Source organism: Sprattus sprattus (genome assembly GCF_963457725.1).
Source record: "Sprattus sprattus genome assembly, chromosome: 8".
NCBI classification, from domain to species: domain Eukaryota; kingdom Metazoa; phylum Chordata; class Actinopteri; order Clupeiformes; family Clupeidae; genus Sprattus; species Sprattus sprattus.
This window is the reverse complement of record NC_137927.1, coordinates 912,814-935,900: the sequence shown is the minus strand read 5'-3', so window position 1 is coordinate 935,900 and position 23,087 is coordinate 912,814. Positions and strand designations below refer to the sequence as shown.

Genomic DNA, 23,087 nt, shown 5'->3' with positions numbered 1-23,087 from the left:
ATAAAAGTGTTAATTCATGATAGGTTGCTATCATGGGAATTGTTGAAACAAGTGTAACAGTTAAAGCGGATGACAGAACGGCAGGAACAAGCATTTATGGAATCATCTCCCATTTTTATAAGATATGGTTCCTCTTCACCATTGCCAACTCAAAAAAGTAAAGACTTTTAAGTCCTATTCAGTCTTGTGGTACGAACCAAACTTTCTCCAGCATTGTCCAAAGGGCAGCCGTGGCCTACTGGTTAGGGTTTCAGGCTGGAAACCGTTGGGTGGCCGGTTTGATCCCCGACCAGTAGGAAAAATGTGGGCGGGGGAAGTGGTAGACCACTTCTCTCCCATGCCCACATCCACGGCTGAAGTGCTCTTGAGCAAGGCACCTAACCCCGATCACTGCTCCCCGGGCGCCGCCAAAGGCAGCTCACTGCTCCGGGTGACGCCCGACTCACATTGATGCGTTGGAATGCGTTGATCCAACGGAAGGCAGAGGAGGAGTCTGGCGCATGGGGTTCTGTTGAGACCGGAGACCTTATAGTGAGATTGACAGGTCATCAAACCAATCAAGTCACTAGCAAGCTTTTCCCCTTTCAGTAGTAGCATGCTATCATTAGACAGGGTGCTCAGAGACCTCGCAAATCCTATGATACGTATTTTTCAGTTACAATAAAGGGGTTTTTACATTGTACAGTGTCTATTTCTCGGTAACTTTTAAAAAATCTAACCAAAAAAAAGTCAAACAACCAACTTGTAGGTACAAATACGACCATCTACGGAGTTTGGCAGCCATCTTTTTTTTTTTTAGTTTGCCGCTCTGTAGACGTGAGCATGTACGGGATATGATTGGCTAGCGCCTGTGCTGTCAGTTATGCATGAAAGGCAATATGATTGGCTGATGCATGCATTGCCTCTCGAAAAGTTCAACCTTCTTCAACTCTTGCCGCAAGCAAAGCATGAAACGCAACGCACGCGAACCAAACGGAGCCACAATTCAGTTCGGCAAAGGATGACGTCACCCCATGCAAAGTGAATGGGGATGCGTTAACCCTGACGCATCAACGCCTTCCAACGCAACAATGTGAGTCGGGCGTTAGTGTGTAACCTCACTTCACTGTGTGTGTGTCACTTCCCTGGATGGGTTAAATGCAGAGGTGGATTTCAGAGTGTGTGTGTCTACACCACCTCTGCCATAGAGAGGACTTTCACTTTCAAAACCCAGAACATCATACCACATGTATTCACTAACAGACTTACAGTACATCTTGGCCAAAACCCACAGCATCATACCACATGTATACAGTAGAAGACTTACATCTTGGCCAATGAGGTCCTCCTTATTCTCCACAATTCCCCAGGGGGCAATTCCAATGGCACAGACTTTCCCTCTAGATTTAGAGGAGTGCTCTTTCAATGCATCTCCCACATGACGCATCACACCTGCAAACCATAAGGCAACCATTAAAGGAATCATTGCATGCACATTTTACCACAAGTTGATATGGTTCCTTGGGGTCTTACTGAGATGTGTTACGTAGGGTGTTTTGTATGTATACATGTTGTAGGCCTACATGTATTCTGGTTCGGTTTTGTGTTGTTGTTCTGTCTCCACCTACTGTTTTCATTCTCCTACTTCTCAGATGTGAGCGCCTGGTTCCAGTCATCAATCACCACACCTGTCATGTAAATCCCATCAGCCATTCCCCACCCTTGTTTGTGTTAGAGAGAGCTTGGGTTGAGCTCTGGTTGAGCTCTGGTGGGTTTTGCTTGTTTTTTTTATTTTCCTTTAGTTATGTAAAGTTTCCATCTTGTTGTACATTTGTGAACCATTTACTTTGGTTTTTAGCAGCCAACTTTTGTTTGGTCTTTTGTTAAATCTTTGGTTTTGCGCACAGGGACAAGGGTAGGTAAGATACCCTGGGTCTACATCCACTGTACTTTGGGGTGCTTAGCACCTGTCAATGGGTGGTGGGGTTATTATATTGGGTTGGGTTCCTGTTTTTTGTGTTGACTGCACCCTCTCTTGCTCAACCTGCTGCTTTATGATGCTTCCTTCTACTCCGAGCCACCAAGGGACGTAACAAGATGTCTGTAACATACTTTGGTCAAAATACCACAAGGGTAATTTAAAACAGCCCTGCTCAGAGCAACCTTTTTTGAGTACCTGTTCCTTTAAATGCGAATGAGCCAATGTTTGTACATTGGCTAAGGTCATAGTGTCTTACTTACTCTTTCAAATATTAAAAGTTACAAGAAGACTACTGCTGCAAAAGACTACTTTTGTGTACCAGTATTGATCCCATGCCAACTTTCCATTCAGAGAGTGACTGAGGCGGGCGGAGTGGGCACCTGTGCTGACGCCTCCAGTGAAGATCCAGGCTCCTGTAGTGACCGCTGCTTTGATCAAACCTTTCCCAAACACCTGCTTGAGTTTGGGCTGTAGATCAAAGTTCTGCAGCCCTCCGTGGACTGAGATGAGAAGAGCTGGGAGCTCCTGCTGCCACTCCTGAACCATCAGCTGAAGCAGTGCATCTGGTTTAGTTTCATGGGAGACTCTGATATACTAAGAATGGGTAAACACACACATACACACAGATTGAGACACAGCCAGTTTATCCATAAACAATTTAAAAGATAATTTTCTCACTTTTACTTACAGTGGATATGTAATGAATAGATAATAGGTGGAAGCAGTGATGATAGAAGCCAGGCATCAACCATGAATTACAACACTGAAGACCTTAGTGCTCTCCTAGACCTTAGTGCTGCTTTCGACACTATAGATCATCTGATCCTGTTACAGAGACTTGAACACCACGTTGGCATCAAAGGCTGTGCCCTATCTTGGTTTAGATCTTACCTCTCTGATCGCCATCAATTTGTTCATGTCCATGAGAAGTCGTCAAATCACACCAGAGTAAGCTACGGTGTCCCACAAGGCTCTGTCCTTGGACCACTGCTTTTTTCCCTCTATATGCTACCCTTAGGTGCTGTCATAAGGAAACATGGCATTAACTTCCATTGCTATGCTGACGACACCCAACTCTACCTATCAATGAAACCTGATGAAATTGTACATCTACCCAAGATAGAAGCTTGCCTCCATGATGTAAAATCTTGGATGACTAGCAACTTCCTGCTCCTCAACTCTGATAAAACTGAGGTTATGCTTGTAGGCCCCGATCAACTGAGAACTACACTATCTACCCATTTAACCACACTCAATGGCTTCCCAACACCCAACACTAACATCAAAAACCTTGGTGTAACTATCAACCAAGACCTCCTACTTGACTCACACATAAAACAGATCTCAAAGACATAATTTTTTCATTTACGCAATATTGCCAAAATTAGAAAGGTCCTATCCCTCCAAGATGCAGAAAAACTAATCCACGCATTTATTACTTCCCGCCTCGATTATTGTAATGCTCTCCTGTCCGGATGCAGCATCAACACAATAAAGAGCCTCCAACTTATACAGAACGCTGCTGCTCGTACACTCACCAGAACTAAAAAATATGAACACATCTCACCGGTACTCGCTTCTTTGCACTGGCTCCCCGTTAAAAGTAGAATCGACTTCAAAGTACTCCTGCTAACATATAAAGCCCTAAACGATCTGGCTCCAAACTACCTCAAGGAATTAGTCGTCCCCTATTGCCCTCCAAGGCTGCTCCGTTCCCAGAGTGCAGGCCTCCTGGTAATTCCAAGAATATCAAAGACCACAATAGGAGGGAGAGCCTTTAGCTACCAAGCCCCTCTCCTCTGGAACAATCTCCCTGCCTCCATCAGAGCTGCAGACACCGTGCCTATATTCAAATCAAGACTTAAGACATTCCTCTTTAGTGCATCCTATAGCCAAAAGTAACCGCGCCAACAAACCAATCACCTGCTGTACCAGCCACCCAGACATATCCGAACACAAATTAAAATATTACTTGCATTTAGTACCGCAACATCAAATGTGTTTCCTGTTTGCCGAGTGGATGCATGTACGGCCCCGGCAAACAGATCACAACAAAAAACGAATTAAATTACTACTTGTAATTTAGTACCGCAACATCTAATGTGTTTCCTGTTTGCCGAGTGGATGCATGTACGGCCCCGGCAAACAGATCACAACCAATAAAACAAATTAAATTACTACTTGTAATTTAGTACCGCAACATCAAATGTGTTTCCTGTTTGCCGAGTGGATGCATGTACGGCCCCGGCAAACAGATCACAACAAAAAAACAAATTAAATTACTACTTGTAATTTAGTACCGCAACATCAAATGTGTTTCCTGTTTGCCGAGTGGATGCATGTACGGCCCCGGCAAACAGATCACAACAAAAAATAAATGAAATTACTACTTGTAATTTAGTACCGCAACATCAAATGTGTTTCCTGTTTGCCGAGTGGATGCATGTACGGCCCCGGCAAACAGATCACAACAAAAAACAAAATGTTAATGCCAGAAAAACTAAACATATCTAAGTACTGCAATATGCAACAGGCAAACCGACAAACAGGTGACATGTCCCTGGTTGGTGAAATGATTCATCTGTGTGTTTGTTTGTGCTGATTCCCGACTGACAGACCTGCAGACTGATTCGTCATTTCCTGTTTGTTAGATGGATCAGGAGGAGCCTCCTGGGCCTGATCACTCCCCTCCTCAGCCCGCCCCGAAACGCCCCTGCAGACCAGCTCCAGAGCAACACCAGCATCGCCCACGCCGCCCTGCTCCCCATCCTGGGCCCTCAACTCAGTCATCATCCCCTTGACGACTTCTCCCGCTGGATGTGACGACCCCCACTCTGGTCATCGGCAGCTCCATGGTCCGAGATGTCCACACCCCCCCCTTCAACAAGCGGCCCCTGCAAGGTCCACTGCCTCCCCGGAGCCAGGCGTGTTCCAATCGCTGTTGGAAGTGGAACTTTCCCTCCCCACCCCCACCACTCTGCACGTAGTCTCTCTACCTGGTCTACCTAGAGAAACCCTTGGCCAACCGCACCCACCGCCACTGCATTGCCGTACACCTACTCTACCCAATACCCTATGCTAGCATTTATGTACAATATACATTATTGCCTCCACCGAATTGTTTCCCTGTCCCTACATCCCCTACCCCTGAATCAGTAACCCTATTGCCACAGTAATCTGGCCTTGTCTGTATCATGTATTTACCACCAGATGTATGTACACATATGTCCAGTGACCAAATGCTGGCTGTGTATTGCCCCTGTTGCTTCCTTTCCCCTTCTGCCACACTACCCTTCCCCTTCCCCCCTTCCCCCCGTCCCACCTTCCTGTCTCCACCCGGCCGACCTCAAGCAGATGGGTCCCCCCTTATGTGCTGTGGTTCTGCTTAAGGTTTCTTCCTGCCCAACAGGGAGTTTTTCCTTGCCCCTGTTGCCGTTGTGCATGCACTAAGGGGGTTCAGGCTCTGGGCTCTGTTAAGCGCCGAGAGGCAATTGTATTGTTATGGCGCTATACAAATAAAATTGAATTGAATTGAATTGAAGGGGCTGCAGTCTTAACACTAAAAGTCTGTAGCCTACCACATTGGTGTAAGCAATCAGTATTAATCTGAAAGCATTGTTGGGGCTTAGTTAGCAATATATCACACAAGCTGTTGCATTGTTGGGGCTTAGTTAGCAATATATCACACAAGCTGGTGCATTGTTGGGGCTTAGTTAGCAATATATCACACAGCCTGTTGCATTTTTGGGGCTTAGTTAGCAATATATAACACAAGCTGTTGCATTGTTGTGGCTCAGTTAGCAATATATAACACAAGCTGTTGCATTGTTGGGGCTTAGTTAGCAATATATAACACAAGCTGTTGCATTGTTGGGGCTTAATTAGCAATATATAACACAAGCTGTTGCATTGTTGGGGCTTAGTTAGCAATATATCACACAAGCTGTTGCATTGTTGCGGCTTAATTAGAAATACAGTATATCACACATGCTGTTGCATTGTTGTGGCTTAGTTAGCAATATATTACATGAGCTGTTGCATTGTTGTGGTTTAGTTAGCAATATATCACATGAGCTACACTGCTCACATCATTTGTAATTGCATACATGGACAAAGACTGGTTGAGTTGATGCTCTTTGAATGTATAATGGCTGTTACTAGATCGAATCGCACTAGGTAGGTCATTCCACCATTGAGGTACCACTAATTTGAAGCATCTTGTTTGCCATCTCTTGCTGTGGAGAGAAGGCAAAGACAAAAGACATTCTACAGAAGAACAGAATGATCTTCCTAGATCTTTTTCTTTCGTAGGGCGAAGTGATAGAATCCACGTAATTGCATAGGTTACAGTATGCAATGGCTGACTGTTGTGGCGCGACAGTGGTGGACGAAGTACACTTACTATGTACTTAAGTGAAAGTATAGATACCTTGTGTAAAATATTACTTCAGTAAAAGTGAAAGTATGCACTTTAAATTTCCACTTGAGTAGAAGTATAAAAGTTTTTGCCTTCATATGTACTTAAGTATTAAAAGTAAAAGTACCTTGATGTTCAAATGGCCTTCTATCATTTTCACATCAAAGCTCCTGCTCAATCAACTGATATAAGGTGAAAATACTAATGCCACTGTTTAAATAGTGACTTACATTTGTCTATTAAAAAGAATATTATTAGTATTATTAGCATTAGTATTTTTTTTTATATCACTTATATTATAAGCACAAAACATTGAAAGCTATCTATTGCCATTAGGTAAGACAAAGTGGTTACGAAATAACAGCACTAGAGAACAATTATTTCATTTTACTTTTATTTCAACATTTATTTATAAAAAATGTGGATTAAAACATATACTCCTTAACTATATCACATCTGTATGTCTGTATCTGTATGTCACAATTTATTTCAGTCAAACTGCATTCAACTTGACAACCTCAGTGGTATAGCCTCTAGTGGCTATAACACTAGCTTGCTTAGCTAAGTGGGTGCGCAAACATCCTGGCTAGAATCACAAACACTCAAAAGTGTGCCCCACTACCAATTTCAGTATTTTCCATTTCAGTATGCAGGTACATATTCTACGAGCAGCAGTGAAACGGTACTAAATAACATTTCAATGTAGCCTACTGGATTGAATCGGATATTCCATCTCGCGCTGAGCCCTGACGGTGTGATTGTGCACTCTTTTTCCTCGTTTCCACCAAGGCCGGGCCGGTGCCGGGCCAGTGCCCAATCTGGCACCAGTTCTTGCGTTTCCACCAAAATTTTGCTGGTGCCGGAGCTGAAAATCCGGCACCGGCCCGGCTCCCTGGAGTTGCTGGGCCCAAATCGGGCACCAACTACGTCACAGAGGTGGGCGGAGTTAACCCACCAGAAACAGACATTTCCGCCGCCATTTTTTTTAGCTGTCAACCAAGATGATGAGTGAAAACGATGAAAACGTACATGGAAAGTCGATCCAGTAATGGACCATGGATTAAATAAATACCTCGATAGCAATTTAGCCATCAACAGAAATGAAAGACAAAATTGAAAAGTCAGTAAGGAAAACTAAAATATATGAGGAAATACGAGGAGAGTCGGAGATTGCAGGGTTCAAAAGGACAACATACCTAATAACAAACACATTAAAACTAATAAAGAAAGCTTTCATCCATCAAAATGTGTTGGTTTGTCTGCCTTGTATACATTAAGGGCCTGATTTACTAACATGCGACCGCTGCTTAATCTGCGCTCGCACATTAACGCACGGTGTTTTTGCGCATTTTACTTGGTATTTATCAAACCAGATCTGCGCTGAGCAAACTGTGTTTACTCCGCCCTATATAGGGCCTGATTTACTAACATGCGACCGCTGCTTAATCTGCGTTCGCACATTAACGCACGGTGTTTTTGCGCATTTTCCGTGGTATTTATTTAGGAAGAGAAAATGAAGGTTCAGCGAAGTGGAGATAGATATGTTGGTTCACGTTCGCTCAATCACTGAACCTGATTCAATGTGTGCGCTGCTATATTGTTGTTCTGCCCGCCATCACCTACAGCGAGATGTTTAAAAGAACACGATTATAAAGAATATGCTATTGGTGGCATTAATGCATAAACTGTCTATTATAACAATATAGATGTGTACATGGCGAGATTAATAATTTCTACAAGGGACATGGGTTCACTATAATATATATGGACGTGGGTGCAATCAATGGTTCATATTACGTTCAGAAAGTTTGCGATTTAAAAAAAAGTCCTGTTTGATGTCTCTAATTTCAGCTGTGGCAGTGGGGAAATGTATTGACCAGTGCGCCGTAGCAATGCCTCGAGTACCTGTGTGAATATTTGGCTGAGTGAAGGCTGAGATATACCAACTGCTGATGCTATAACTGTTTGAAATGATCCGATGGCAATATTTGCAATGTTGTCCGGAGTTTAACATGAATATGATCTGCGGTTGGAGGGTTCCATGTCGTCTCTGATGTGGTTCAGTAATTGAAGCATTGTGTGGCTGGTTAACCTGTACCGTCTAATGATTTGTGGATCGCTTAACTGAAAAAGTGTTATAAGAGTTGAAAAAAATATTTCTGTAGGCTGTCTCTGTCTATATCTTCGCCTTGTTTTTATAACTTTCGCCATATCAACGTTTTCAGACTCAATGGAAATGCGCTTCCTGGTTAAGACGTGCTTTTATGAGGCAAAGAATTATCCCGCAAATTAAAAAATAACAAGTCTATAAATTTGAAAAATAAGAAAAAAAAGAGAAAGAAAACCAATTACAAAATTACACAGATACCTTTTTAAAAAGACAAACATTGTTTTTTAATAATATACAGACCACATAGTTGCATCATTAACTGACCGTGATATAGTGCTGGTTCCTTATCGCAGAAGCTGCGATATAATAAACGGGACTTGACCTAGTGTCATGGACTTGTTCGAAGAACTTATTCATTCACGCCGCTAGGCAGGGAGAAGTGCGCCGGGCTCTGGCCCCGCCCCCACTGGAGCCTATAAAACCCACGGCGCGCTTCTCCATTTTCCTTTTCAAAATCTTCGCGTATGATTAGGACGTTCCAAGGACTATTCGACGCTCCATTCCAGACGGTCGTATTACTTGTTTCTATTTGAAACCTAACTCGATATGAGCTGGTGAGTTAAAGGTTCTCTAACCTTCACTACCTCAAGAGTGCTACAAGTTCGACTCGTCGTACAGAAAGTCGAGTTTCACTGTCTAACTTGTAAGGCTGGCTGGTCTCTGACCAGCCTGCTAGTGTGGTTTGATAGCCTACTAGCTTGGGTTGCTAGCCTACTAGCTTGCTTGGTTGGCTAGCCTACTAGCATGGGGCTAGCCTGCTAGCTTGGGTTGCTAACCTCTAGTTTACGGTGATAGTGTGCTCTTTTAATCTTTCTTGTGTTTCAGATATGTCGCGCCAAGCATCACTGACGGTGGGTATGTCTGGCCCAAAGGGGCAGTGGTTATGACACTCATGTGGGAATGTGGTGCTTGGTGGGCGCTACCCACACGGGACGACAGCGCACTGCTGGTCGTGGCAAGGGCCACAACAAACACCCCGCCACCTGAAATTCGGTCGTTGACCACGAAGCGGGGTGAGGTGGAACCATGGCCACCAAGGAAAACTACACGTTGCTCACAGGCAGAGCTCATGTCAAGCACCGTAAAAGTATTCCACCAAGCACCACATTCCCACATGAGTGTCATAACCACTGCCCCTTTGGGCCAGACATAAGGCATGCTTGTGTTTCTTCCCCCACGGTGTTCGTACACCCAATTGTATTCGTACAGTATGCGGGGGACACCCCAGATCTAGCCACCCCAGAGCTCTCCCTAGGCAGAGCGGTGGCAGGTCTAGAACTATTGAATAATGAGCGGGCCTAGGTCCCGACCAATTCTACTTGAAGCCCAGCTTGGCAAGCTGCGCGGACAGTTGGCTCACATTAACAGCGTCACTGTGGGTGTTTAATACAATAACAGTGGGTTACGTACAGCAGTTCACCCGCCCCCTCCAAGGTTCGGCGGTGTGACCCGGTCAGTTCAGAGGTTTGCATATGCTCCACTCAGTCAGCGGTGGTGCAAGCCTGCCATCTAGTGGAAGCACACTTCGACCTGACTTGTTAATACAGAGGCAAGGGCGCTGGGTGCCTCTGAGCTATGCACGGACACTTCATCATCCCCAAGACGGATAGAAGTTGTCGTCCAGTACTAGATTGATGTAAAATGAACAGAGCACTTAATAAATTGAAGTTCAGTATACTGACCCCACGCACGCTCGTTCAGTTCATACACCCAAACGATTGGTTTGTGTCGCTAAGATCTAAAGAAGGCATATTTTCATATACCAACTCGCCACAGACATCAGAGATTCTGAGGGTTGCATTCGGGGGAACTGCATGCCAATTTTGTGTTCGCCTGTTCGGCCTGTCTTGGCTGCGTATTCACGAAATGCGCAGAGGCAGCCATCGCTACGTAGAGAGAGGGAGGAGTACGCATTCTCACTTGTCTCTATGGCTGGTTAACATGTGCCCACTCAAAGTCAGCGGTGGTGCAAGACTGCCATCTAGTGGTAGCACACTTGTATCGACTCGGCTCGTTAGAAAAAACAGAGGCGAAAGCGCTCCGTACCTCGACATTGCGCTCCATTCCTAGGCATTGAACTAGACTCTACCTCAATGAAGGTCAGTATGTCCCCAGCGGGAATAAAAGCCATCCAATCATGCACACGCCGGTTCAAGCGAACACAGGCGGTAACGTCCCTCTGCCTTCAAAGGCTACTGTGGATGATGGCATCAGCCGCGGTAGCGCTGCCTTGAGGGCTATTACGCATGAGGTCATGTCAAATTATGGTACCTCTCCCTGAGGCTCAACTCCACTGAGGACAGGTACGGTAAGCTGGTGGTGAACGCCAGATGCATGATAGAGGGTCATCATGCGCGTATAAGAACGGACAACACCTCCGCTATGGCATATATATAAACTGCCAAAGAGGGTTCGTTCTCAATTACTGTTTCAATGGGCGAACCGCCTACTCCGTGGACAGCGGCGTATTTCCCCCTAATCAGAGCAGTAGGTTACACATGCCAGGCCTGCTCAACTACGGAGCAGACCTGTTATCAAGAGGCAACCCCCGGGCGGCAGACGGGTGCCTGCACCCTCAGGTGGTAGAACTGATATGGCAACGCTTTTACAAAGCAGAGGTGGACCTGTTTGCCAACAGGGAGAACACCTGTTGCCCACTGTGGTTCTAGCTGGGGGCGACAGCCCCCGATTAAGCATAGACGCCTAAGCAATGGCTGAGCTTACGTCTATATGCGTTTTTCCCCCAGAGCTGTGGCAGCTCAGAGTTGTCACCTGAAAGGCATAGGCTCCTAGCCCCAGGTTCATCTGACTCAGTGGTGGCAACGATACAGAGCACACGCACCGGTTCGACCCGGTCTCTATATACGTTAAAATGACGCAATTTCGAGAGGTGGTGTGGTTCGCATCAACATGATCCTATCAACTGCGCGCTGGGCGTCATTCTGGAATTTCGCCCGCAGTTATTTGAGGAGGGGAAGGCTGCTTCCACTCCCAAGGTTTACCTAGCAGCCATCTCCGCCGGCCACGCAGGTATTTATAATAAACCCCCGGGCTATCATCCACCAGCGCGGCTGGTGTGAGAAGTATCAGAGTGCCGGGCAGGCACCCGGTGCCGTCATGGGATTTACTGATGGTGTTACGTGCTCTGACAGGGCCTCCATTGTGCCCCTATAGACAGCGGACATAAAATGTGTTTCGTTGAATACGGCGCTGTTGCTGGCACTTGTGTCAGCAAAGCGCGTTGGTGACATGCACACCCTGTCCGTCAGTCCATCGTGCCTTCAGTTCTCGATCGCTGGGGACAAGACAGGGATGATAGCCTACCTAATGCTGCATACACACCTAAGGTGGTAGCAGCACCGTTTCGTAATCAGGTGATTGAGTTGGCAGTGTTCTTGCCTCCTCCGTTTGCTTCGGCAGAGGAGGAGCGTTTCAATACGCTGTGTACGGTGCGCGCTCGCCGTTGTTGGAGCGCACCAAGACGTTCCGACGATCAGATCAGCTGTTTTTGTGCTTCGGGGCACGGGAAAAAGGCAGACCTCTGTCTAAACTGAGCCTCTATCATTGGATAGTATACAAGTCTTATAAAGGTTTGTCTCTGGATCCCCGGCAAGGCGGCGTGCGCACTTCGTGCACACTCGACGCGTCGGGTTGTCTTCTTCCTGAGCCTTGTTAAAAGGCGTCTCAGTGGAAGAGATATATGAGGCAGGAAGCTGGAGTTCTCGCCACACTTTCATTAGATTCTATATGTTAGATGTGGCTGAGACCAATTTTTTAGTTACAATGCGTTCTGCAGCCAAGCGATCTCCTAATCGCCAGAGCCTAGGAGTAACTAAATAGTACAGGTGTTCATCAGCTCTTACGTTGTAAAAGGCATTGAACAGAGCCCTAAACATTGACAGTTTAGTTGGTGTTAGAAAGTGCTCTACAGGATGGCGATCTCCGAATCCCCAGACCCGGAGGAGAGTTACGAGTTTTATGTGTTCGTCAGCTTCTACGTGGTAGAATGCAGTGAACAAAGACCTAAACGGTGACCGTTTAGTGGTGTATTAAAAATAACTCTAGGCTTACGATCTCCGAATCTCCAGAGCCTGAAGAGAGTTACGAGTTGTATGTGTTTGCCAGATTCTACGAGGTAGAATACAGTGAACAAAGCCCTAAACGTTGACAGTTTAGTGGTCTTTTAAGAAATAACTCTGTAGGCCGACGATCTCCGTATCTCCAGAGCCTGCGGAGAGTTACGAGTTATATGTGTTTGTCAGCTTCTACGTGGTAGAATGCAGTGAACAAAGCCCTAAACGTTGACAGTTTAGTGGTGTAGGCTATTAAAACTAACTCTGTAGGCTGACGATCTCCGAATCTCCAGAACCTGAGGAGAGTGTTTTGTGTTCATCGGCCCTATTGAAGGAGTGCCATGAACAAGATACTAAACGTGAGAAGGTTTAGTAAGATATATGTTCATCAGCCTCGGCTTGGCTAACGCAATGAACTAATTAATGGGTAATCCTATGATCAGGGAGATCGGTGATCCCCTTGGCATATGTGCACATTGAGAACCTAGCGTTCACAAGCACGGGTAAGGCCCTATGAACGTTCACCACTTACGTAACCTCGGTTCCTTAAGCACAGAACAAGATATAATAATAGGTGCGTGATACAGTGTTTTTTCTTCTTTTGGGTTGGTGTTTCGACGCTCAGATTTTGATCCAAGGAAAATGGAGAAGCGCGCCGTGGGTTTTATAGGCTCCGGTGGGGGCGGGGCCAGAGCCCGGCGCACTTCTCCCTGCCTAGCGGCGTGAATGAATAAGTTCTTCGAACAAGTCCATGACACTAGGTCAAGTCCCGTTTATTATATCTTGTTCCGTGCTTAAGGAACCGAGGTTACGTAAGTAACCGAGACGTTTTGTATTGTGTGTACTGTAGAAGACGTGCCACTTGAAAACGATAGCTCTTGACTAAGCAAGTTCGTGTAGTAGCTAGCTAACTAGCACTAGCTGCTGTAAGGTACTCCTAAGGTTGTTATGGCAACTGGTTAGTATATATATGGTTCTCAATCTGTGGTACGCGAGCGCCCTCTAGTGGTACGTGGAGTATGCACGAGAAAAAAAAGTACCTCCAAGTAATCTGCGAACGCAAGCTGTACTGAATTTTTTTTTCAAACTTGTTCGTTGGGCCAACCCAGTTCATCATGATGACCTTTTTATTTCGAGTCTTCAGGTCTGTTCAAAATGGAAAGTAGCTGCCTCGATGCCGTTATAGACAGTTGTGGTACACTGCAAGAACGTTATGCTATTGTTATGCTATGTAGGCTAACGTGCCAATGTCAGACAGTTGGCTGACAGATGCCCGCAAATCACATCAACCATATTTGCTGGTTACAATAACGGTGTTATTGGATATTGCAGTGTCTATTTCTCGCTTACTTTTTAAAAAATCTAAGCGCGAAACCGCCAAAAATTGCACATTTACATAAAAGACACGGCGGAAAACAGAGTTTGATCCGGAGTTTAGCTGTTCATCACGCCACTGGATTGGAAGTCAATTTTTCAGGCTCTTGCTCGCCCCCTTCATTTAGGCAGAGGTTAGGTTTGCCTCCTCTATGTGCGTTTTCACTGTGGTTTTATGACAGATCAGCAAGATTAAACAGCTTCTACACATACGTGAAATACATTACCTATTCTATGGATACAAACGACATATGAAAAAAGTGTCTACAAATATTTCAATTAAAGTCAAACAATGAGAAGGTAAAAGGCATGAGCTCCACCCAGTTAATGAGGGATTGCACAATCTGAGATGAGGCACATCTCGTCGCTGCCTCACCTCGCGAGTCGCCTCTCTGTTCGAACAGGTCGGATTTTGATTATAAATATGATTGGAATCATACAAAAATTACATTAAAAGCACAGATCAGTAGAAACATATTAATATTTATGTTATCATTATTTTTTTTTTTCTTTTCACAATGACTTTTGCTGATTGGGTTGGCCTGTGCCCGTGCAACATTCAACACAGGAATGTTTAGGATTAAACTGTTACCAGACCACAAAATTGTTTACAACAGCACAAAGTTCTTTATAGATCTAGCCTCTTAATTTTGCTGTCAAAGTGCACCAGATTGATGCATTGAACTTTAAAATTTGCAAAATGTTCTTATATATAAAATATATTCCTGGGGAGCATGCCCTGGACCCTCCTAGAGGGTGTGCATCGTTGACATCTTTTTCATCCCTGATGACTTTTCACCCCTGAATACTTGTTAAACCTCACTAGATTGACTGGTATTTTATATCCCCATTTGCTGGGTAGGCCTATGTTTTGATCAGTAATTAGTATTGTCACCTTGTAAGTTTTTAAAAACAATACATGAGTTTACATACACTTAGTTGCTTCAGTCATGTGAACAATAAATCATTATTAATATGAATGCCTTCTGTGTATTCTCTATATAGTTACAGGCCTACGCTACTTTATTTTAATTCTGGTGGTACTTGGAGAGCCAAATCATTTCTAAGGTGGTACTCGTGGTGAAAAGTTTGAGAACCACTGGTGTATTAGCTAGGCAACTCCGGTCATGACCTGCATTGCCACTCGTCTGATCTACGTGAGGAAATATAGAAACCCTTGGCCAAGTAAACAGAACTTTAACTTTAAGTCGTATGGTACTAAAAAGAAACATAATATAAGTTTTTATTTAAAATTAATTTGCCTTCTCGCTGGAAGAAGACCACTCGTGAATAACTCACAATTGTAACCAAAGTAACATGTCACAAGATCCCATAACGTTCAGTTTTGGTGCTGGAACAGGTGGAAACACAGGCCGGTGCTGAAAGGCAAAGTATAAAGTCTCGCCAAATAAAAATACTTGAGTAAAGTACAGATACATCTATTTGTCACTTAAGTACAGGATCGAATCTACTTCGTTACTGTCCACCACTGTGGCGCGATCATATGGATAAGCATGTTTTGGTCGAAATGCATCTCTAGTTAATCTTCTTTGTTTGCCTAGGGTGTGTATGGCAGCCCCTCAGACGGCATGGTAAAAAAAGTTTCATGCCAGCGCCTCAAGCGCCATCAATAGGTTGAAGTTGGGGGTACATTTATGCATGTAACTTTTAAACCATATGGCCGATGCGGTGCCATTTTGGAGCAAGCCAATGGATGTTCCTCAATTGGATTTAATTGTGGTATTTGTCACAAGTGAAAACCTCAGGAAAATTATCACATAGATTTTGATTGATTTGATTGATTTGCATTCAACCATACCAGCCAATCAAAAGCTTTCAAACAGGAAGTGAGCCCATATCTCTGCAACACTTTGATGTATCTACAATAAACTTATCTTTGATGTATCTACACCAAACGTATCTATGATGTATCTACACCAAACGTATCTATGATGTATCTACACCAAACGTATCTATGATGTATCTACACCAAACGTATCTATGATGTATCTACACCAAACGTATCTATGATGTATCTACACCAAACGTATCTATGATGTATCTACACCAAACGTATCTATGATGTATCTACACCAAACGTATCTATGATGTATCTACACCAAACGTATCTATGATGTATCTACACCAAACGTATCTATGATGTATCTACACCAAACGTATCTATGATGTATCTACACCACCCTTATCTTTGATGTATCTACACCACCCTTATCTTTGATGTATCTACACCAAACTTATCTTTTATGTCTCTACACCAAACTTATCTTTGATGTATCTACATTAATCTTGGACAGTGGACTGTCTCAAGATCATGAGTCCAGAAAAAAATGCCCCATTTTATCCCTCTATGATCTGGATATGTTGTGATCTCATTCAATGGCGAAGCCACCAAACAGGAGGTGGGGTCATTTATTAGAACCGTAAGCACCAAACACATGGATTCTTGCCTTTCAAAAGCATTTGCGTTTGTCAGTCAACAACCGATGACATGCACTGAAAACGTTCAGCAAAGCCGCTAAACAGGAAGTAAAGTCAACATTGGTGAACATTAACCTTGGTATATGGGCTGTGGTCAAATAGTCTTTTTTGCTTAGGATGGTTCCTAACTGAGTGAAATGACCTGGAATTATCTAAGTGGCAGCCATTATAAGCACTGTACGAATTCCCTAAATGTTCAGGAAAGCTTCAGTGCTTCCTTTCTCATCTATAGGCTACACTGGACCATCCTGTACAAAAGAGAAGGAGATAATGCTGCCCCACAATTCCTCAATATGATCCACGTCAGTAGTATCCACCTTCACATAACCAACATGATCCACGTCAGTAGTATCCACCTTCACATAATCAACATGATCCACATCAGTAGTATCCACCTTCATATAATCAACTGATCAACATGATCAGTAGTAACCACCTTCACATAATCAACTGATCAACATGATCCACGTCAGAAGGGGAAGTGCAGTCAGATTCTTTTAGAACTGTGGTTGTCTTATGAATTCTTCTCCAGGGATTAGGGAATATGGGTGTCAAATGTGTAGGCCTAAAATACTCTTGGCTCTATTAAGTTGATAGCCGGTTATCATGAACATTCAAGGCAATAGTGATTGACTGGGCCAGCTATAGGTTGTTTCTTTCTTTCACAAAATAGCTTGCCTTAGCCTCAGCCATCGAGAAATTGGTTCAAGGTGAATGTTAACACTGGATGCTCACTGGATGCTGCCATCGGACACGACACACCAGTTGACCTAAAAGGGAGCATTCTTTTGGTAGCTGATGCTCAATGTAATTTTCTCTCTCTTTTTTTTTGCCAATATATGAATGTCATACATTTACAACGGTATTCTTAGCCTGGATACCAGCCCAAACCCCGCCCACAAAAATTTTGGTCAGGGAGATTTGGTCTGGCTCTTAGCTAGTTGCGAGAGTGTTTCATCGGACAGATAAAGCCGGACCAATCAAATTGTCAGGACGGGCTTTATACGATTATGGACAGATTATCAAGCGGTTCATTCGAAATCCTCCAAAAGATGGCGGCGTATCCGGCTTGTAAGTGGGACATATTTTATGTAAATTATGCTATCTACACGACTTTTTTATGTCTACATTGACTCGGTTAGTTGTATATGTGCAACACGAATGTTGCCGAGGATTGTATGTCTTAACTGAAGCGCTCTAGACCATTATTGTTAGGTCATTGCTAACGCTACACCAAAAATCCATTAAAATACATGGTAGCTAGCTATAGCCTTGTTGCTAATTAGTAACGTGAGCAGGCATATCTCAACAGATATCGACAGCGTATTCATTTTAAAAGAGGAACAGAGAAACGCGATCAAGGCATTTGTCTATCGAAAAGATGTTTTTGCCGTCCTTCCTACGGGATCAGGTTAAAGTTTTAATGTATCAGATGGTCATACTACGTTGCTCTGATTGGTTCTAGGTATCCAATTGAGCGAAGAGGCATTTTTTTTCCTGGTTCGTTGAAACACGCCCCATAATCACAGCCCAATAGTTCAGTATCAGACTCATATTCTGACTAGAATTATGAGTATGACATCGTCAGGCTAGAAAGTTCTTGGTTTTTTTTGGTCTGGGTTTAAATCTCAAAGTCACCACTGACAGCTCAGGAAAACTGTCAGTCCCTGCAAAGGAGACTCCATGCCACTTACAATAACGGAAATGATGGGAAATGAATCCTCTCAAAGGGGCTTTAATGCTTGACCTCATCATGCACTGCTCCCACAGAAACAGAGACACTAACCATGGCCTTGACCTCATCATGCACTGCTCCCACAGAAACAGAAACACAAACCATGGCCTTGACCTCATCATGCACTGCTCCCACAGAAACAGAGACACAAACCATGGCCTTGACCTCATCATGCACTGCTCCCACAGAAACAGAGACACAAACCATGGCTTTGCTGCTATGACCTCCTCCTTGGAATTCGATGACACCATAGGCATCTGTCGGTGAAGCCTGAGTGTGTTTATTCACTGACCATTTCTCCCCTTCCACTCTATCCTCTTCATTCTTAACAGCTGGGCCTGATAGGAGTCCCACATGCTGACTGGTCAATCGACCACAGCAACATCTGTTTGAGGAAAGGAACAGGTTTACAGAAATTACAATATTACACCTATTCTCTGTCACACACACACACACACACACACACACACACAGAGCTAGAGAGAGTGATGTAGCGGTGATGTCACAAACCAAATCAGGGCCATATTGGCAGAAAAGCCTTTTGTAGCCTACATCTTTAGTTGGATTTTAAGAATTGGAAATAACGTTTTAGCTTAATCAATAATTGTGGGAAATGGCGTTTAAACTGCTTGCTTCAACAGCTAAGCCAATCAACAACTAGCTTACCAACCTAATGTTACAGTGCACTATTTCATTTTGAAATTAAATAATCATACTTACTTTCCCAGTTACAATATGAAGGCTTTTTTTACTGATACTAGTGACAAACCCTTATTTGTAACTTAACCTTAAAGAGCTGCCACTGTTAACAGATAAGCTTTATGCAGATGTCTGGATACTGGTCAGGAACTTCTTGTGGAATCTAGATAGGTTTGAAAAGGATGCCTGGAAGGTCGTGGGGACTGGATAAATTATCTTTGTAGTTTTTTTAGAATAGAAGTCAATTGGGCCATGTATTCAGAGGGTTAAGGCTATTCAGCCCTATAGCAGGCTATCAAACACAACCACACACATCTATACACACAAAACACACAACATTCAATTTCACTGAAGATAGCATTTTTGGTTTGGTACCTAGTGGGGTCTTTACTTGGAAGGATGTGAATACACTCTCTCTTCTGAAATGTCTTCTCAATCCATACCTTTGGAGTCTGAAGGGGGAGAGGACAAATGAAACAGCCAGAAATTACACATTGTATGAAGACAGAGTGCACATCAGGGTGATCTAAGCACAAAGCAATAGTCTAAGGCATTGGGTCAAACGAAGCACCTGAACAGTTTGTAGATGAAGAGTGTAAATCAGTTCAATTCAGTTCAATTAAAACATGGTTCCTGCAGATCTTTAAAAAGTAATAAAAAGCATTGAGCTTGTTTATGTAAAAAAAAAAAAGGCCTTTATTGGTATTCAAAAGTCTTAGAAAGGCTTAGACATGCCCTTATTAAATGAGACACTACTTAAAGTAATACACAATTCACTAATTTCAGGATACGTTCCACAATCATTCAAAATAGCAGTTTTCAAACCATCTCTCCAAAAAAAATCTTTGATCCTGATAATCTGGCTAACGATAGATTTATATCCAACCTCCCTTTCTTAAAAAAAAGTCTCGAATAAGGGGATGGCAAAGGAACTCATCTCCTTACGCCATAACACAATATCCAAGACTACCTCCAATCTGGCTTAAGAGCCCATCACAGCACTGAAACAGCCTTAGTCAAAGTTCTGAATGACCAACTCATCGAATCTGATCATGGGTACATCTCAATACTGGTTCTTCTAGACCAGTGCTGCTTTCAACACTATAGATCATAATTTTTTGGTACAGAGACTTGAACATCATGTTGGTTTCAAAGGTTCCCTGTCGCAGAGGACTGCGACATGACAGATGGGACGTGACGTAGTCACGGGTCCAATTCGAAAACCCTATTCATTCACGGCGGAAGGCTGAGATGCATCAATCATCTCCTGAGCCCGCCCCCTCAGGAGCGCTTAAATACGAGCGCCTGACGCATCTCCTGTCTCTTTTCCAATTTCGCATTGCGGTACAAGGTACTTGTAACGACAAACATTTTTTCTATTATGCTCAATTATTATAATTATTGCTATCCTTGTATGCTACCTACTCTTCGTAGTTGGTGAGTGGGGTTCCACCCATCACTAGCTCTAAGTGCTGCGAGTTATTGGCTTTAATCTAAGAAAGTCGAGTCATTGTATTCTAGCTGTTACTAGCCAGTCCTCGTACTAGCTTGCTAACCTTTTGCTGCTCAACGTGCTTCGTTGTGATACTTGCACTCGTACTAATATTCTCTCATTTCAGATATGTCCAGGCAGTGGCTTCGTCCCGGCCTGCGACGTTTGTGATAACCTTTTCACGTTACAGTCTGTCGAGAATGGCATTCCCTACAAGGATCCCCCTCTGGCAGCTGCACAGCATGGCTCTGACCAAAGTTACCAGGTTAGCTCATTAGCTGGCTAGTCCACTGACTATCCTGCAAAGTGGGTCGGTTCCTGACGACTGTCCCTCTTGGGAAGGTAAACAAATGTTTTTCTACCTTCACTCGCTTACTGCCGCGAGTTAAGGCTTATAGTCTAAAACTCAAGTTAGCTATTTAGCTCGTTAGCGGGCTAGCTCACTGAGACTTCGGCTGAATCCCATTACTCTTAAAATGCTCTCTTAACAACCTTGGTGTCTTAGAACAAGAGAAGGAAAGGCCGTCTCAATCTGCTTAATTATTTTTTTCTGGGTCTTCGATACCTTAAAATACGTCACATAATGGTCATTTTTCAAGGAACCATCGATGTAGCCTTGATGCTGTCTATTACCCACAAACCTGTGCGCCACGACCCTCTGGCAACTGAAAAATGTAAACAAAGATGGCGGACCAACTCCGCTGACGGTCGTGTTTTGTATGTAAATGTACATTTTTTTCGTGCTTAGATTTTTCAAAAGTTACCGAGAAATAGACACCACACTATCCGATAACACCATTATTGTAACCAGCAATAATGGTTTATGTGATTTGCGAGGCGTCAATCAGCCAACTTTCTAACATCAGTACGTTAGCCTACGTAAGTTAGCTACGTAAGCTACGTAAGTAACCTACGTCCTTTCAGCATACTAACGTCATAAAAGAATTTTAAGAATGTAAACAACTCTATCCCCGTCACTACCGTGAGCCCACGAGTTGAACTTCAGAGAGTTGTGTTGGCTATTTAGCTTGTTAGCACCTACAATATCATACTAAATCGCCCAGAGGCAATTGTATTGTTGGCACTATATAAATATAATTGAATTGAATACTTTGTCACTCCCGTCACTGGCGTGAGTCTGTGAGTTAGACTTCAGAGAGTTGAGTGAGAGGTCTAGCTTGCTGGCTTGTTAGCTTGCTGGCTAGTTTGCTGCCAACGGCACCATTGATAAGGTTATTGAACTCGCTCTGTACTAATGTTTCTCTCGTTCTAGTTCCTCAGCAGGCTTAATGCCTCGTGTGCTGGGACTGCAGGGGTGCGAGGAAGCGGATGTCTGCTCAAACTGGAGTGACACCCTCAGCTGAGCAGTGCATACCTCCGGCAACAAGTAGCGTGGAGCCCGGCTGTAGCTTAGACTACTGCAGCTGCCCCCGCTGCGCCGACCCAGTCCTTCCCTCCCACCTGGTGACCGCACACCCAAGGCGGTGGAGCCCCCTCACTGCTTCCAAGCAGCCCATCCCAGATGTGGATTTTCTGGATACGGAGAGCCTGCTGGATGGAGAGTTCTACTGTGGCCCTCCTGTGTCAGCCCCCACCACTGAAAAAAGATTCTCTCCCCTCCAGAATGCTACCGCTGTTCCAGCGCACCTGATCGCCTGCCATTTTGAAGGAAGGGGAAGTGATCCCCCACCGCCAGTAAGACTGCCTGCCGCTCACATGCAGCCTGCATGTCAGGCACAGTGTAGCAGTCTGCAAAAGCATTACCCATGTCACAAGCATAACCCATGTCACGAACATAACGTGTCACAAACATAAGTCATGCTTGGGTAAGTTTCCCCTCAACATTTCCACCACTGTACTTATTACCCACATTTTGTCCAGCAATGTGATGCTGTGCCCCCAGATCTTGATCCCCCTCCCCAAAACGAAGCATGCACAGATCTAGACGGGGGCTGATTGGCTATAAGCGAGTTCACTCCCGACCAATGGTTCAGCTCAACCTAGACTTCTGTAATGCTCTCCTGTCCGGATGTAGCAACAACTCAAAAAAGAGCCTCCAACTAATACAGAATGCTGCTGCTTGCACACTTACTAGAACAATCTGAACATACAGTGCCCTCCACAAATATTCACACCCCTAGTGAATGAGCTAAACAGGCTAAAAAAAAAAAAGTCTTTGCTGTTAATGCTCTTGGTTTTTCACTCAAAATATTCACAAAAATCTTACCTTTTCATTGAAGTAAAATAAAAATTAAATAAATATTTTTCCCCAAAACGTGTGCCACAATTGTTGGCACACCAAGAAAAATCTTTAATTAAAATGTAACTGAAGTATATTTCCAGTCATATTTTACATTTTTAAGTTCACCTGTTCGATAAGGAACTCTTATGAGATCAACCATGACTTCCAGTTTCACTGGCGTACAAATATGAGGTGACACAGGCCAAATTCCATTAGTCATTCATCACTATGGGAAAGACCCAAATAACAGTGACGATGTGCAACGAAAAGTTGTTGAGCTTCATATATCAAGAAATGGACACAAGAAAATCTCTAAACAGTTGAAAATACCCATTTCCACTATCATGGCAATAATTAAGAAGTTTAAAGCGACAGGAGATGTTAAAAATTAGCCTGGAAGAGGACGTGTCTGTACATTGACCCCAC

The 23,087-nt window shown here is 43.9% G+C and overlaps 1 protein-coding gene across 1 annotated transcript in view; it reads right to left on the bottom strand.

The window, feature by feature from the left end:
* The window catches only part of LOC308369642 (transient receptor potential cation channel subfamily M member 1-like), a gene marked incomplete at both ends in the record, with an annotated part of 120,576 nt that extends 100,192 nt beyond the window's left edge, over window positions 1–20,384 (bottom strand). Inside the window, 5 exons of the mRNA XM_080844143.1 lie at window positions 1,307–1,431; window positions 2,341–2,554; window positions 18,433–18,613; window positions 19,371–19,379; window positions 20,353–20,384. Of these exons, the coding sequence (XP_080700269.1) occupies window positions 1,307–1,431; window positions 2,341–2,554; window positions 18,433–18,613; window positions 19,371–19,379; window positions 20,353–20,384 (561 nt within the window). The remainder of the gene's footprint in view (window positions 1–1,306; window positions 1,432–2,340; window positions 2,555–18,432; window positions 18,614–19,370; window positions 19,380–20,352) is intronic.
* Window positions 20,385–23,087: the final 2,703 nt, after the last annotated feature.